The 15,175-nt window shown below is 47.7% G+C and overlaps 4 protein-coding genes across 4 annotated transcripts; 2 read left to right on the top strand and 2 right to left on the bottom strand.

Annotated features, from left to right (window-relative positions):
• Positions 1-2,609: 2,609 nt before the first annotated feature.
• LOC101784791 lies at positions 2,610-4,117 on the top strand. The gene is made up of 3 exons (XM_004976839.3): positions 2,610-3,202; positions 3,301-3,375; positions 3,474-4,117. The coding sequence occupies exons 1-3, from the start codon at positions 2,909-2,911 to the stop codon at positions 3,639-3,641; spliced, it is 537 nt and encodes a 178-aa protein (XP_004976896.1). The 5' UTR covers positions 2,610-2,908; the 3' UTR covers positions 3,642-4,117.
• Positions 4,118-7,117: 3,000 nt separating this feature from the next.
• Positions 7,118-8,857, bottom strand: LOC101785189 (CRIB domain-containing protein RIC10). Its single transcript, XM_004976840.3, has 4 exons — positions 8,643-8,857; positions 8,395-8,495; positions 8,204-8,285; positions 7,118-7,529 (listed from the first exon to the last, which is right to left on the bottom strand). The coding sequence occupies exons 1-4, from the start codon at positions 8,698-8,700 to the stop codon at positions 7,291-7,293; spliced, it is 480 nt and encodes a 159-aa protein (XP_004976897.1). The 5' UTR covers positions 8,701-8,857; the 3' UTR covers positions 7,118-7,290.
• A 1,436-nt stretch (positions 8,858-10,293) lies between these two features.
• On the bottom strand, positions 10,294-12,898 carry LOC101785595 (APO protein 4, mitochondrial). Its single transcript, XM_004976841.4, has 3 exons — positions 12,530-12,898; positions 12,081-12,361; positions 10,294-11,683 (listed from the first exon to the last, which is right to left on the bottom strand). Exons 2-3 carry the CDS (start codon positions 12,338-12,340, stop codon positions 10,957-10,959), a joined length of 987 nt encoding a protein of 328 aa, XP_004976898.1. The 5' UTR covers positions 12,341-12,361; positions 12,530-12,898; the 3' UTR covers positions 10,294-10,956.
• A 390-nt stretch (positions 12,899-13,288) lies between these two features.
• On the top strand, positions 13,289-14,737 carry LOC101785996 (polyubiquitin). The gene is made up of 2 exons (XM_004976842.4): positions 13,289-13,366; positions 14,112-14,737. Exon 2 carries the CDS (start codon positions 14,112-14,114, stop codon positions 14,571-14,573), a length of 462 nt encoding a protein of 153 aa, XP_004976899.1. The 5' UTR covers positions 13,289-13,366; the 3' UTR covers positions 14,574-14,737.
• The last annotated feature ends 438 nt before the right edge of the window (positions 14,738-15,175 follow it).

Below are 15,175 nucleotides of genomic sequence, written 5' to 3' on the forward strand. Positions count from 1 at the left end.
GTGAATTATGTACCGTCACACATTTAGTAGTTAGATAACCTCTAAGTAAATAGGATGACCGGCAACATAGCGATTTCTTGAATCTAACTAGCTCTTCTTGGTGAGGGGGGCAGTAGAAGGGCACATGCGACTGACCGCGGGGGGGCGAGGGCGGCCGACGAGGGGGCGCGGGCGGCCGGCCGGCGGGGGGCGCGGGCGGCCGGCGAGGGGGCAAGGGCGGCCGGCGAGGGGGCGAGGGCGGCCGGCCGGCGGCGCTCGCGGCCAGTGGTGGAGACGGAGTGAGTGATGGTGGGGGTGGGTGTTGTTGGAGATTACATGTTTCTCGTTGGGCTGGGCTTATATTTAATTGTTGGGCTGAAATATATACTTGGGATCCATGGATTACTCGCGAGGGAAATTTTAAACCCACCTGCCCCCGCCCCATTTCGGATCCCGAACCCACGGGGGAAACACAGACCCATCACTGCCTCCATCGGGTCGAAAACCCACGAGTTTCGGATTTAAACCTGCCTGACTGCCATCCCTACCCCGGGGTGGAGGCGGTGGCGATGGTTGGGGGAGTGCGGCGGCGCGCGGCGCGCGAAGAGGCCGTATGGGAGGGCTGCTGAGAGGAGTGAGGCCGGTGTTGGGCCGTGCGGACTGGGGAGTACCTGAGTTGGTTGGTTGTGGGTGGGCTCAGTGTGGTTTGGTAACTGAGCCTAAAGTGGAGATGGTAATTGGGTCGCCTTCTCCCAAATCTTGAACATTAACATTTCTACAATTTAACGATTTGAGATGAAAATAGACATGAAAAATGGCGGCTAAGTACTAAAGTTCGAAACAGAAAGATTTGACATGAACAAAGCTGAACAGGCGTGTCTGTACGCGCGCGCCTCGTCCTTTGATTGTAAAGGCGTAGTAATACTGAAGTTTGAAGATAGCTTTTGAGTTGTCAAAAATAGTAGTGAATGTAGACGGCTACTGCATGACCCAATAGCAGGTAGTATAAGAACCTTTATCTTGAATTCATGATGAAGACAAAAGTTAAGTTTACGGGTTGAACTTGAATTGTAAGGTTACAATGATGATCACGTCATTAGCTAGTTTAACTTGCAATGCATATTGTGCAAATTTACCGGTAGAGAAACGAGCAGTAGTCCCGGTTGGAAAATCTCGTAGATTTCGATTCTCCCTACCGGGACTTAATCATGAGAATGGCAGGTGCATGGCGAGATCGCGAGAGATCCCAAGGATCTGCGCCAATTTGAGGTCGTACGTGGTGAGTTATGGACGGGTATCAGCTAACATGATCCATCGGTTATGATACCACGCACGATGATTTGGGCGTTATTATTAGCCGTTGGGCTCTATCTGCATGGTGCTGTGCCCATCCAAAGCATGCACGGGGGCAGCATGTAGTGAGACGAGGTGACGATGATGGATGAAGTCAGCCGTGATGCGTGCGTGACGTAGGCAGCGGAGGCCACGTTGGTTGCTGGACCTGGTGCGGCAGACATGTGGACTGGGTACACATATACACATGCATATGCTAGTACACAATGCAATGTGGCCCATGAGGTCCCAATAGCCAATTCCCCGGCGGTACATGGAACCCAAGAATTCGTCGACACCTGCTGCTTGGCCAAAAAAGAAAAGGATCGGAGCTGACTGTTGCTACCTTTTAGGGATACACGGCCGATCGCTTGGCGTGGCTGAATCCACGGCGATGGCCACCTCTGAGCGAGACCTGATGGGACTTTGACGCGGTGTTTACGCGATCGATCGACAGTAACCTCCTCAGAGACAGAGCTCCTCGTGGTCGTTAATAATTGAACGCAACAGACGATGGTTTTTTTTTTAGAACCGTACCCATCCATCACTTCAGCGGCAGCAGCAAGTAAACAAAAGGAAAATCTCGGCAAGTTCTGATCGAGAGGCTGCGGCGGCATTGTTAAAGTCGCCGTCGCCGTCGCCGGCGATCTCTCGAGGGGCGTGACGACCGCGAGAGCACAGTGCCATACGGATTCGTCGTCCGGCCGGCCGTTGGCTAGCTTCAGATAATACTCGTGTATATCCTTTGCGTGTTGCGTGAAACGTGATCCACCAATGCAATCCGCTGTGATCGCCGCCGGATCGGATTAGGTGCCGCGCGCGGGCGCAGACGTGCTCGATCAGTCGCCGCCCCCATGCCCCCATGGACGTGACCCCCGGATCTCGTTTTCCTTTCGCCGGCTCTCCACCAGCACGATCGCCCACAGCCGCGCATCGTGATCTCCATGCCCCCTCTGAATCTTTGCCTGATTCTTCCGCTCCGTGTCCGAGGCAACTTTTCGCCATTACTGCACTGCTACTACTACTACCGATCCTGCTCAATTTTCGACCGAGTTGATGGAACGTATGGCCACATGGGAAAACAAAAGCTGTTTCATAATCCAGTTCACACAGACCAGAAAACCTGCAGCAGCTGCAGCAGCAGGTGAAGTGGAGCTCTCACTGGGAATACACGTCATTGGCCAGTGCTGATATACATCACAACCGCCTCATCGATCGACTCAATCAGCTGGAAAAGTAGTACACTATGATAGTTATTATCATTATAACCGATACAATATACGCCACATGGTACTGTGCCTAGAACAATTCTTGATCATTACAGAATAAAGTATGCAACGGGAAGATTCTCGGAGAGGGATTTTTCAACTGTATTCCACTGACAGACTGTTCAAACTCATGTACTGCACCCACTATTCTTATCTGTTCCTTCCCTGCAGCTATAATAGCCACGGACTATAGCGAGCCTTCACTCGACATCCAGAGCTACCAAAGCAGAACATCAGAGAAGAAAAGCTTCAGCTTCGGCTCCTTCTTCTTCTTCTTCTTCTTCTTCTTCTTCTTCTGCTACTTCATTCATACAGGCACTGAACAAACAATGGAGAACAAATCACCATCCTCATGCGTCAGCCCAGCACCCACATCCACCATGTCAGCCGGCGAGAGCAGCTGGGCGGTGCACATCGCAAGCTTCCTCGCGTCGTCACCGCAAGACAGAGGGATGGATCAGCAAGCAGCAGTCTCTGGTGGTAGCTTCTCCTCCGGTTTCTCTTCTTCGTTCAATTCCTTCGACGACGATGTATCCTTCATCACGTCTGAGCTGATGTGCGATGACGACGAAGAAGATGAGTCTCTACAGGACACTGCCTGTTCTTCTGCAGCTGCCACAAAGGTTAGCAAAACTGGAAAAGATTCTTTAGTTCATAGCTTGTCAAACAACAACATTACGTAGCTTGCCTTCTAACGTGATTGAGGTTTGTATATACACAGGTAGCTACCATGGAAAATTTTGATATCAAGGCGATGCCAATCATGGATGCGAAAGAGTTCAACATGCCCCAGCTGGTATATGCTTCTGAAACAGTCTCTTCACTTTCTTTTTGCAGATGATGATTGCTTGCCCCTAGTTTTACTTACATTTGTGTGTTCTTGGGATATTGCAGGCCAAGTACTTTGAAGCTGTGGGTTCACAACAACCAGTGACCAAAGCGGATCAACAACTGATCAATAGTTATAGTAACAACGCGAAGGCACTGTATGAGAGTAACGAGCTAAGGAAGAAAGGGCTTTGCTTGGTCCCTATCTCCATGTTGATAAACTATCTCGGATGATTAAAGTTCATGTACTACCATTATTCAATGTAATTGTATACAATTATATAATAGTTCATACATCGCACTCTTCTGTCAGCTAAGAGAACCTACTCCCATCCAGCTGTTGAGCTTTTCTGATCATACCATTCAAACTAAGAGGAAAAGAAGTATTCAACTATGAAAAAAAAGAAGCAAATAAGCAAAACAAGATAATCGAGTACATGGCGGTGAGAAAAACTTCTGAGGGATAAGGGTACCCACGACCCCCACCAATCACGCCCGACTGTGCCGTGTGGGCTAAGGTATGAAGACGCGTGGAGCACAAGCCAGGAGGCTGGGCGAATCAATTCAGCCCGTATATCACGGGATATTTGTTGTAAACCGACTCAGATTGCTTTCCATGTAACAACCGACTAGGATTAGATCCTATCCTATCCGATTATAACCCTATGTCATCAGCCTATTGACGCCCCTGAGGGCAGATCGACTCTTCGCATCCCATACCAGCAATACAATCCACCAGAACATAGGACGTAGGGTATTACCCTCCGGAGGTCCGAACATGTCTAAACCTTGCACCCCTGTGTTAACATTCGAGCTCTTGGTCTCACGATCTCCCCCGCCTACAAATCTACCACCTGAGTAACCCCCTGGTGGACTGTCGATCACTAAATCTGATAGTTGGCGCACCAGGTAGGGGTGATCGTAAGATCCTCCCCAGCGAGCTCGATGGCATCCCGACTCGGCGTCATTTTCCCCAAGAGCATAAAGGACTTCCTCGCCAATCCGATCCAGCTCCGCTTCGGGAGCGGTGGACTCCGACTCCACCGCCTCCTTCGCCGTCTCGGCGTCCGCCGCTAGCTTAGCATCCGTCGGATCTGCTTCGATGGAGTAAAGTCTTCACCCGAGGTTCATCATGCCGCTTGCCCAACAGGTCGGCGATCTCTCTTAGAGGGTAAACCGTGCAGTGTAACGCGTTGGTTGCTTGCAAGTTCGAAACATGTATCACAGAGAAATTTGTCAAACTTTATGGTATAATATATGCCCATCGCACAGAAACACAGGTGATTAACCAGCAATTAGTATAGCGTAACAGCTTAGTTACGGTGTGAATCACGAACTTAACAAATTAATAATATGATTAGCTGCTTCAGTCAGTTTGAAGTCCACATGGTTAGGGATTCCCTTGCGTTTGTGCACACGTCAGTAATATGATGACCAACTAGAAGCAAGCTGTAATACTGACCTCATGACACTGGAAGCTAGCATATCTTTAATGAGTGGCTAGTACAAAAAACCTGCTTAATTAGTTAGAATAAGCATAAGCGGCATCTCTGACCTTCCAAAAATACAAAGTCCTGACTAAATCAAAACAAGTAATTTAGTCTTCATGGAAAAGTTCTGTTCAATAATTCATACACTCATTGCAGAGGTTCCAACTAGCAACATTTTTCTCTCACAAAATAAGATATTTGCATGTGCTACTACAAGGAGACAGTTAGCATCAAGTGGACCATGAATTCTGGACAATGTAAGAATATTCTACGGAATTCCCCTAAATAGTACCAAGCATTGGCATTTTAAAGGACATGAGTGTCCTAGAGACATGCTTCTCATTCATCTTACTGGAATTTACATAAGCCCTTCAGTTTTCGAAAGAACATGAACCTTTCTGACTGTAATACCTGTTTAGAGTTCTGAAAGTTTGGCAACCAAGTGCGCCCCTCTATCATTCAAATGCAGAACAGAATCAAAGATGGGCTCAAATACTAGTTTACTCCATGGGAAAGATAAATATGCACATTGCATGGCACATTTCTGTGCATTTATGATCTTTTGATGTCCCACGACACTTATACTGAGTAGAGTAGCTAGCTGGAAAAGGCAACGGTTATTTTAATTTGCAAGTTGTGACTATTTTTCTGTTCCACTATACATCCCTAGTGTTTCCAAACGGACATTTTCCGTAGAAGAGCTCATTGGATAAGTCTTTAATTAAAAAAACCCACTTGGCATGTCTGACTGGCATCCTCAGTATTCATCTATTCGATGGACTTTTTGGTGCCAACCTAGCATTTGTAGATTTAAACATCACAGCTGTTGGGAAGTTCTTTAGAATACATAGTCACTTACAGGAGTCCATGATAATCACTATAGTTGACAACTGAACTAAAGTGCCAACAATCTGAATAGTGAGGCATTTCAGAGATATTTAATGCGAAAATGTATCATTCGAGAAAAATGAAGAAAGAATGACAAAAGGCTGATACAGAGAAGGGCATCTTTCATTTAACTGAAAATACTAATCAACGCATATGCCAAGTTAGAATTTGGAATATTGGCTACTACCAAGCTGGAGTACATCAAGCATATGGTTCTTCTCTATCTAAAAGGGATTCCCTGTTCAGTGTCACATTGCTACTACTTGTAATTAGTAGGTGACCTTGGGACATACTGAAGTGTGAATCTAATCGCAGGCCAGTGACAACCGCCGATGCCGAACTGAAAGGCCACTGTCAATTTTCTACTCATCGTTGACCAAAGAAGAGAATTTTAGCTAGACCCTTCTCCTTAGTCAAGATGGCAACAGACTAACATAATACTCCAGACGTTGGTATGATATAGCACAAGGGCCAACCATAGCCGGGGCAGGTTCATAGAACGCAGTGGTGCCGGAGCCAACCAAAGGCATCGGAATCAGCAACGGCTAGGGATCACCGGCTCCGAAAGAGACAAGGAACCGATTATGTGTTGGAACTGACAAAATAATTCGCATTAAAAGAAAGAAAGAAAGAAAGAAAGAAAACCTCCAGTCCAGTGGTTAGAACTTTGTAACCTTCCGCATCGTTTGAACGAATCTCGATCCCCTCGCAACTTGCTCCAAGCCATGTACTTTTCTGGCGCCACGCGCATCGCTGGAGGCTGCAGCCGATGCGGGCTCATACCATACGGCGCGCTGGCACATGAGTATTCGACTGCCGCCGCATCCGTGGATGGTTTTGGAGCACTAATCCATTTGCAACATGTATTGTAATAATCTTTCCAGACGTCTTGGCTCTAGGCAAATATTTAGTAAGCTCACAGTCACAGATCCACTCATTGAGAGCATACTTTTTAGCAGGTTGCTCGCCAATCTGCAAGTGTTGGTAGGAAAATATGGAGCAACAATTCAAAATCGACTCATGGGGACCCCACGCTCCACTGGACAGGGAGAAAATGGGGGAAAGAAAGGAGGATCGACAGTTGCTACTTGCCACGAGCGCGAGAGTGGAACTCACTTGCGTGGCTTATTCGACGACGGCGGGATGGAGTACCGCGCGACGGAGCGAGCTCCGGCGGCCGGCGGCGGTTCCAGCTTCGGGGCAGGGGTGGAGTCGTCTCAGTAAAAGATGGGCCGGCCAACGCGGACTACCCGGCCCATAATAACAAGGCCATGGGCTGATTCTTCTTTTCTCCCGGACTAAAAGAAAGACCATGAACAGACTGGACCTGAAGAAACGATAAAATGCCCAGTTCCGGGGGAAACAGTTTGTGACACTCCATTCCGTTGCATTCATTCCATTTTCATCTGCAATCCAATCCCAGTAAAACAAAGTCGAGACAAACAGTCGTTGTACCATTTCCTACACAAACACAACAACACGGAAGACCGGAACACGGTTTTGGATCATTGCGTGCCATCTGCAGCAACGCCGACGGCAGCCTCAGCCTCGGCGGCTGCTGGCGGTGGCGGCGCCAACTCGTCCGTGGACGTCGGCGGCGCCGCCGGTGAACCGTCCTCCGGCTTCTTCCCCCTCGCCTTCCTCGGCGGCTTTGGAACGTCCGGGCACGTAGCCGTGTCCTGCCGGCCGGTGCTCTCTGCAACCGCGCCGAAAGCCGGTGTGCCCAATGGCTGCGGGTCGAAATCTGTGAAAACAGCCGCCACAGAACGCGTGTCAGCGACTGGCAAGAAAGAACACAAACGAGTCCTTGCTCATCTAGGAAGCTGAGGAAAAACAAAATCAGTGTGTGATCTTGGAAGAAGCAATGTGCTTGGCCTGCCGCCCCGTCCCCGCGCGAGGGGCGGAGGATGTCTGCCGGTTGCCTGATCGCGGTCAGCGCCTGTCGTCTGAAACACCAACCACTGGTTCTCTTTGGAGTCGGACCGCGTCAGGACCAAGCGTTTGGGGAACCCAGGCATGAACGACACCAATTGATCGTGTCCCCATCACAGGAAGCTTCAGGTTTGCCTTCGTTACCGTCTCATGAAGCAAGAACCAAGATATCTTCAAGAGAAGTCTCCCCCATTGTTTGCATAAAGCACGAGAAGAATCGTGTCAATCGCCATTTGTCTGCACGACCCATTGCCTACCACCAGCAATTCAGAGATGCTGCTGGTAGTTCAGACTTCAGAAACCTGATGAAGCCTGATTTTTTTTTCTTACTAACATGTGCTCTGCGATTACAGATACGGGATCGAGGAACCAACACAGAAGTTGCCAAACACGGTGACAATCACGTGTTCCTTAGAAGAAATAGGCTGCAACTACACCGAACGGAGCAGTGTATTCTGTACTGAAGAGCAGGACGCATGGCCATACCTTGAGAAGCCCAGGAGGTCCCTGTTGATGCTGCGAAGTTGCCCAGCGACGAGATGTCGGGGGCAGCCATGATGTTGTTCATCTAGGGTATGCAAGATACGCAAAGCAAAAAAGATAAACTAATCAGACATTTGGAACAAGAAGTTCAGCAGTGCACTGAAAAAAATTCAGGCGTGGCGTGGCGTGCTTACCCAGCTCGGAGATGCATTGCCCGCCGCGCTATCCCAGCCGATGTGCGCTACGTGCTTCACGTCCGTCGGATAACCGATCTCCATCTCGTGCTCCTTCGCCGCTGCAAAGAACGATGCAGAGAGCAGTCACTGAAGATACAAGATGTGCATTGTGCGAGCAGGTAGAGGTAGGCAGGCCTCTGTCTGTCCTTGTTCACCGTACGTGGCCAATGTTCAGAGTTCACATGTGAAGGACGGGATTCACTTACCAAACATCCGGGAGATGACCTTGATGCCCTTGAAGAACCCTTTCGCCTTGAACGCCATTGGAGGCGAGGGGACGCTGCACGGTGGCCTCCAGAAACAATGAGGCAGAAAGGAGAGGGCTCTGAGCAAGGAGAGGCAGTAATCCAAAGTTTCAAAGGCCTTTCTGGCTCTGACAAAGATGCAGCATCAACCTGGTTTTGTGACCTTGAAGAATGAGTTATCATCGCACGCACAGTGATGGATTGGTGATACATGTCTGCAAAAGAGCTGATCTGCATCCTCTGGAGTTGTTGGCGATGTTGACATCAGCTGTTTCGGCTGAAAGATTTGCATAAACAATAATTCTGTATGCACCCGTGATTATTATTTATTTTGTTTATCGCCTCGCGGAATTCTAGTCTTATATTGAAAGATTGGTGATAAGCGAAAATTCTATAGCAACCAATAATTAAGAATGGTAAACTTGCATTAGAAGGCAGAATCATCGTAGAATCCTGTCAACTCCTTTTCTTTTGCGACTGACAGCAAAATTTAATGGGTTTCGTAGTTGACAGGTTGCCCCTTCTAGATTCAAATTTATGTCAAAACGAAACACAGCTTGCAAGCTACATGAGGATATAAGTATTTTGCCATGATTACTCACAAGATGCAAGATAAAAAAAAAGAAAGAAAAAAAAAAAAGAACCTGTCAGACAACCTGAGGGCCACCCCAGCAAGGCAAGCCTGACCAGGAACGATCCTCTACAGCCGTGGATGGAGCATCAAAGCTCAATCCAGGCCGTTAATCACGCTCTGGCCCACAGGTCTTGAATCATCAACCAGGCTTAAGTGCTTGCCTCCTTATTAGTCAAGGATGCAGCGGTACGATCCTATAGAACAGATCCTGTTCAAGTAAGGTCGTGACGCAACAGCAGAGGCTCAGCCATATAAGCAGGGCGAAACCAGTCTGCGCTTCCGAGGTGGTACTAAGCGTTTCGTCTGGGTTCAGCTCACAGTGCTACTAGCTAGCATTCTATCTTGGGCCACAGCCCACAGGGTTCGGTAAAAAGGCCCAGGCCTTTGGAGGCAATCCACCAGCAGCAGAATTGGCAGATACAGATTTTCCCCACTCTGTCACTGCCTCACTGCCAAATCCAGTCCACCGCATTCGCATCGCGTGCTGTTGGAAGCGAAGGCTCAAGCAAGAAAACGATGTGCCTTTGCATTGCAGTTTGACAGTCTGCGACTTTTAGATTCACTCACTGTCTGAATTTTTTCGAAATTGATTCCAAAGTCGAAATTAGATCAAGTATTCCAATGTCGTAAGCTTGCACGACAGCATTAGAACTGTCCAAGGTCCATAGAGATTCAGACATTAGTATCTCTGCGCTATGTTTATGTACGAAGCATTATGGCGTGCCTTGCGGAGACAGATGCCATGTACAGTCACAAGTTACAAATCAAATCCAGTGCACAATATTTTCTCCTTATCTCATATATAATCATATAGATTAGCATCATTGCCAGCAGAAACACTTGTCATATATCAAACTCATTCAGCTTTCGAGTAAACAAAGAAGATCATTCAGCTTTGCAGCTTTGGACTACAGATGTCAGCAAATGTGACTGGAATCATCAGTATTCAGTACAGCAAAAAGAACACAAGTGAAAACCTGCATGCAAAATTACAGCTTTAAGAATGAATTGCTGCGCATTGTGACAGCAGTGTACATAGATAATACAGAATATGGCAAATTCTCTTGAATGTTCACATGGCTTGCACACAACAAAATTGCCCATAAGGCTAGCAGAGACAAGCAGATAACCGAGTGAGGAGGGGAAACAATCTAAGGTACAGCACTGTGGTGACATGACCAATCAAGGTAATACTCTTTGCAAAATAAAGATAACAATGAAAACACTGATGTTACAGTAGCTGAGTTGAGTAACTGAAGAACAGACAGCAGGCTAGTCCTAAAGCTCTACCTCCATTCTAGAGAAGCGTGAAAAACTGCACAAATGAAGGGCAACGAAGTGATCTCTTCTAATATTTTACAACCCACAAACAATTTTCCCTTATTGTCTGAGGATCTTCAAATCAGTAGTTTTGTTTAGTACGAACCTTCTGAATTCTGATACACTCGAGAGTTGAGAACTTCAAAATGGTGTATCTGCTTATTTGGCCATTACTGTTAACTGATGGCTTCTACCAGAGCAATCTTCTGCACCCTTGAAATCCTTCACAAATAAAAATATTTTGGTGTCCGATCTATACAGTTCCTGTCTACCACCAAATATAAATCTAACTAGGCAATCAACTTTATAAGACATCTGGTCTCATCGAACAGGTGGTGCTAAGCCGTGTGTCTTCATCATGCAATGGTATTTCGGGGGTACTCTTGCACCAACTTGCATGCAGAGCTCAATGACAGCAGGCGCATGGCCATAATAATCCCTCCCGCCGTCCACCAGAACTGGTGGGTCATGAGGCCGCCGATGCCACACGATCTTCTGAGGAACTAGGTCATCCACTCCGGCCTTCTTCCACTTGTGCATCCCTTTCCAGCCCTCAAACTTAAATACTCCACACATTCTGGCCTTGTGCCCTGATGGCCCGACATGCACTTCAGAGCAATGCTCACAAACTTTAGATGGGTACACCAAAAGGAGTTTCGTGACACCTAATCTCAGGCTTTCCCATGCATCCAGTGTTGTCTGACCGATATATCTGAGTTGATCTGGCAAAATAGGAGCAGGTTGTTGGCTGTGGCCTCTGACCGTTGTAGATAGCTGTTCACTTCTGTATAAAACCTCATCAGGTATATCTGCACCTGCCTGATGGCAGAGCTCGAGTACAGCTGGGACTCGGGCGTAGTCAAACCTCTGGTCATGCTTTATCTCATCCTGAAACATTTCTCTCAGGTGGAAAGCCTGGACAGGGATAAGGATGTCATTCAAATTGCCAGGACCCCATTTATGTGGTCGGTCCTTGATCATACGCTTGAAACCATGGCATGTTTTCATCTCATGACCCGTTGCTCCAATGTGAACTTCAGGACAAAACCTTCAGCGCAAATCAGCACAGAAGGTGTTAAAAGGATTCATAAGATGCAGAAAATTTCAGGGCAGGAATCAATAAACTGACATCAGATAGACAGAACCTTGACCGGCGAATCAACACTGAGAACAGGCATAAATATCACAGAACTGTTAACTTGGTATCGCGAGAATTGGATCAGACAACCTAAAATTGTGACGATACACAACACCAACACTAATTTATGAATACAGTAGTATTTCTACTCAAGTTTCTTATGCCATTTCTACCTTTTTTTGGGAGATTGCCTAATCAAAGATGCTGTACTTCACAGAAAGCATTTTTTTAGCAAACATATATTACTGAGTTTATTATTTCTGTGTTAAGACAAGAACACTACTAATTTCACATTTCTTTCCCTTACTTGCATGAATGCACAGGAACAGCTTTGAGCAGTGTGGAGACGCCCTCAGTGACAATCTCCCTAGCCCTCATGACCTCCTCCGCGACCGGGATCATCCGCTTGATTGGGTACTCCTTCGACCGGCTCTTAATTCTCTTGAGAATCATCGGCCGCAGCTGCTTCCAATCCACCCTCGAAGAAGAGTGCCGCCTCTGGTTCAGAACTGAACCGCATAGCTCCAAGCATATGTAGCTCCTGGCTCTTCGCCCAAGAAACGCCATTGGAGACCATAAACAGCAAGCCTACAATTTTGCATATGTAGTTCACAATTTCTTTATAAAAAAAAAGTTCACAATTTTGCATAAGCGGATGAAACAAACGCTGAAGGGTATTGACATAGATAGAAATTCCTTCCTACAACGGCTGATTATGTTAGAACTAAGAAACACTACTGGATCAGAAGAACTTACAGGTCGGGGAGGTCGATCTGGCGAACCGCGCCAGGCCCCTAGCAGAGGAGCCGAGGCCAAGGCCGCTTGCGTGGTGCCACCTGAAGACGTCGTATCTTCTAGGGCACGATTCTGCTACCTGCGCCGCCCGCTCGCTGATACCGCCAGCAGGAGGCGTTTCCGCGTCGGCGCCGGAGAGCAGCCGAGGAAGTGCCGGCGCCGGGAGCGGCGAGAGGCGGCGCTGGAGAGAGGGGGCGGCGCGCGGTGAGCAGATGGGACGCGGGGTGCTCGGGGGAGGGGCGGCGACGCCGGGCGCGCAGAGATGAGAGGGCGGCGAGGGCACGGCCGCGCCGGGAGCCGCCGTGCGGGAAGGAAGGGGCGGGGGACCGGCGCTTGCAGGATCCTGAAATGGGCTTGGCCAACTAGGGATCGATGGAGCCGTGAGAGAGTTGGGCTGCAGTCTGTCGGTTTACTTGGGCTGCATGGGCAAGGTAATTGGGCCAATCACCTGGGCCAGTCCATATAACTTCTCCCAGCTTCAGTCTTTCAGCCCAAACATGGCGTGCCGCGAGCTTCTCTGGTGGTCTGATAGGATACGAACGGCTGTGATCTGACCCTGCCGACTCCGTCAGGGGATGCGGCCGTGCCGGATACGGACAAGTCACCTGGTGCCACGTGGTTGGTACCTATTGGCTGGTACACGAGGTGCCCGAGGCGGTAACCCCACAGAAAATCTCTTGGCACCGCCTCACCCGAGCTATATATTGCGAGGCCCCTCACGGGCTCTTCTCATCGATCGCAATCGCCGTCTAATCTCGCCAAGGAAAGAACTCTTCAGCAGCTAATCGACTCGTCAAGGTAACTAATCCCCATCAGACTCCCGCTTTTAAGGTTTCTCGCGATTCAATGTCCAAACCTTTCAGTCGAGTTATAACGCTTCGCCGGATTTGATTGGTGAAAATTGTTGAGAACCTGAAAATTGTTGGGAACCAGTCGGGGTTTGCGCTTTAGGCATCTGATGATATGATCTCTCGGTTTTGTAGATCGATCTAAATTATTGTGTAGAGTTACTGCGAAATTTGTGAATGTTCTATTATATTGTGAGTAGATTCAGATTTGTTTAGCTCGTCTATCATGATTCTTTTTTGTTTAGCAGAACATTACGATTATTTGCAGTGTGTTTCATATGAGATTGAGATGTCTATCGATGAGCTCCATTGCTGATTTTTTATCTACAGTCTTTTTTTGATTAGTCTTGGCCTTAGTTAGTTCACTAGTTGTGACAGCTCCTAAATTCATGTTTATATCTTCTGTTCATACTGTACCTGGACATGTATGATTAGTGCTGAGCTTTGTCCTAGTTGCAATTTATTAATCTGGAATGCTGGAGTTGGGTTCTTCTGTTGTGGTTGTGTATTTCATTCATAGGCGAGTCTTCTATGTAGCTCATGTGTCTCTCTTATTTCTTTCTTTTTTTTTTGTTGCTATTGCTAGTTTGGGAACAGCTTCTCTGCTTTTAACTTAGTCTACAATAATTATACTGACCCATGTCGATTCAGATGTGAGCTTGTGACATTAATTGTACACCTCATGCCTTCTGCAGATGCAAATCTTTGTGAAGACCCTGACTGGCAAGACCATCACCTTGGAGGTCGAGTCCTCGGACACGATCGACAATGTGAAGGCCAAGATCCAAGACAAGGAGGGCATCCCTCCGGACCAACAGCGCCTTATCTTCGCTGGCAAGCAGCTTGAGGACGGCCGCACCCTTGCTGATTACAACATCCAGAAGGAGTCCACCCTGCACCTTGTCCTGCGTCTCCGCGGTGGTATGCAGATCTTTGTGAAGACCCTCACTGGCAAGACCATCACCCTGGAGGTAGAGTCGTCTGACACCATTGACAATGTGAAGGCCAAGATCCAGGATAAGGAGGGCATCCCTCCGGACCAGCAGCGCCTCATCTTTGCCGGCAAGCAGCTTGAGGACGGCCGCACCCTTGCGGACTACAACATCCAGAAGGAGTCCACCCTCCACCTCGTTCTCCGCCTGCGTGGTGGTCTGTGAGCTGTTGCTGTAGTGCATGGTGTCATCGTGTCATGGTTAAATTGGAGTTTCGGGTTAGCTAAATAAGTACTTTAGGCCATCGTTCTAGTATGGCAATATGTGTAAGGCTGTGTGTGCCTTTTGGACAAGTATTATATTTCATATATCAATGTTCGTTCTTAATATCCTCTGGCGATACTATCTTTTTGTTTGCTTGATGATTGATCGAGTGCTGATGTGGTTATTTTTCGTCTCCTTTTTTGTGCTGTTTTTATCAACCTTAAGCTGTTGATGTGCAATCATGCAATTAGTGATATTCCAGTGCAATTTTGATTTATTCTGCTTCTCATGTTCTTGTGGTTTCTTTCTTTGGGGTTGTATATTTGTATTGTCCCAAATTTTTAATAGTGATGTCTTATTAAAACTTTAGTTCTAACATTTGTCAACCTGTCCACTTTCTCTGCTACCTGACAGTTTCACGTTTGGAAGTTCTAAAAGTTTCTGGAACAGAGTGTGCTTGGCAATGCAGAGTTATTTCACACTCGGTAGCGTCAAGTTGTAGTGTGCTTGGCAAATGGCAATGGACATCGATCATGATCTGTTGTGCTCCTTGCTTAGACCTC

Source organism: Setaria italica, chromosome VII (assembly GCF_000263155.2).
Source record: "Setaria italica strain Yugu1 chromosome VII, Setaria_italica_v2.0, whole genome shotgun sequence".
Taxonomy (NCBI): Eukaryota; Viridiplantae; Streptophyta; class Magnoliopsida; order Poales; family Poaceae; genus Setaria; species Setaria italica.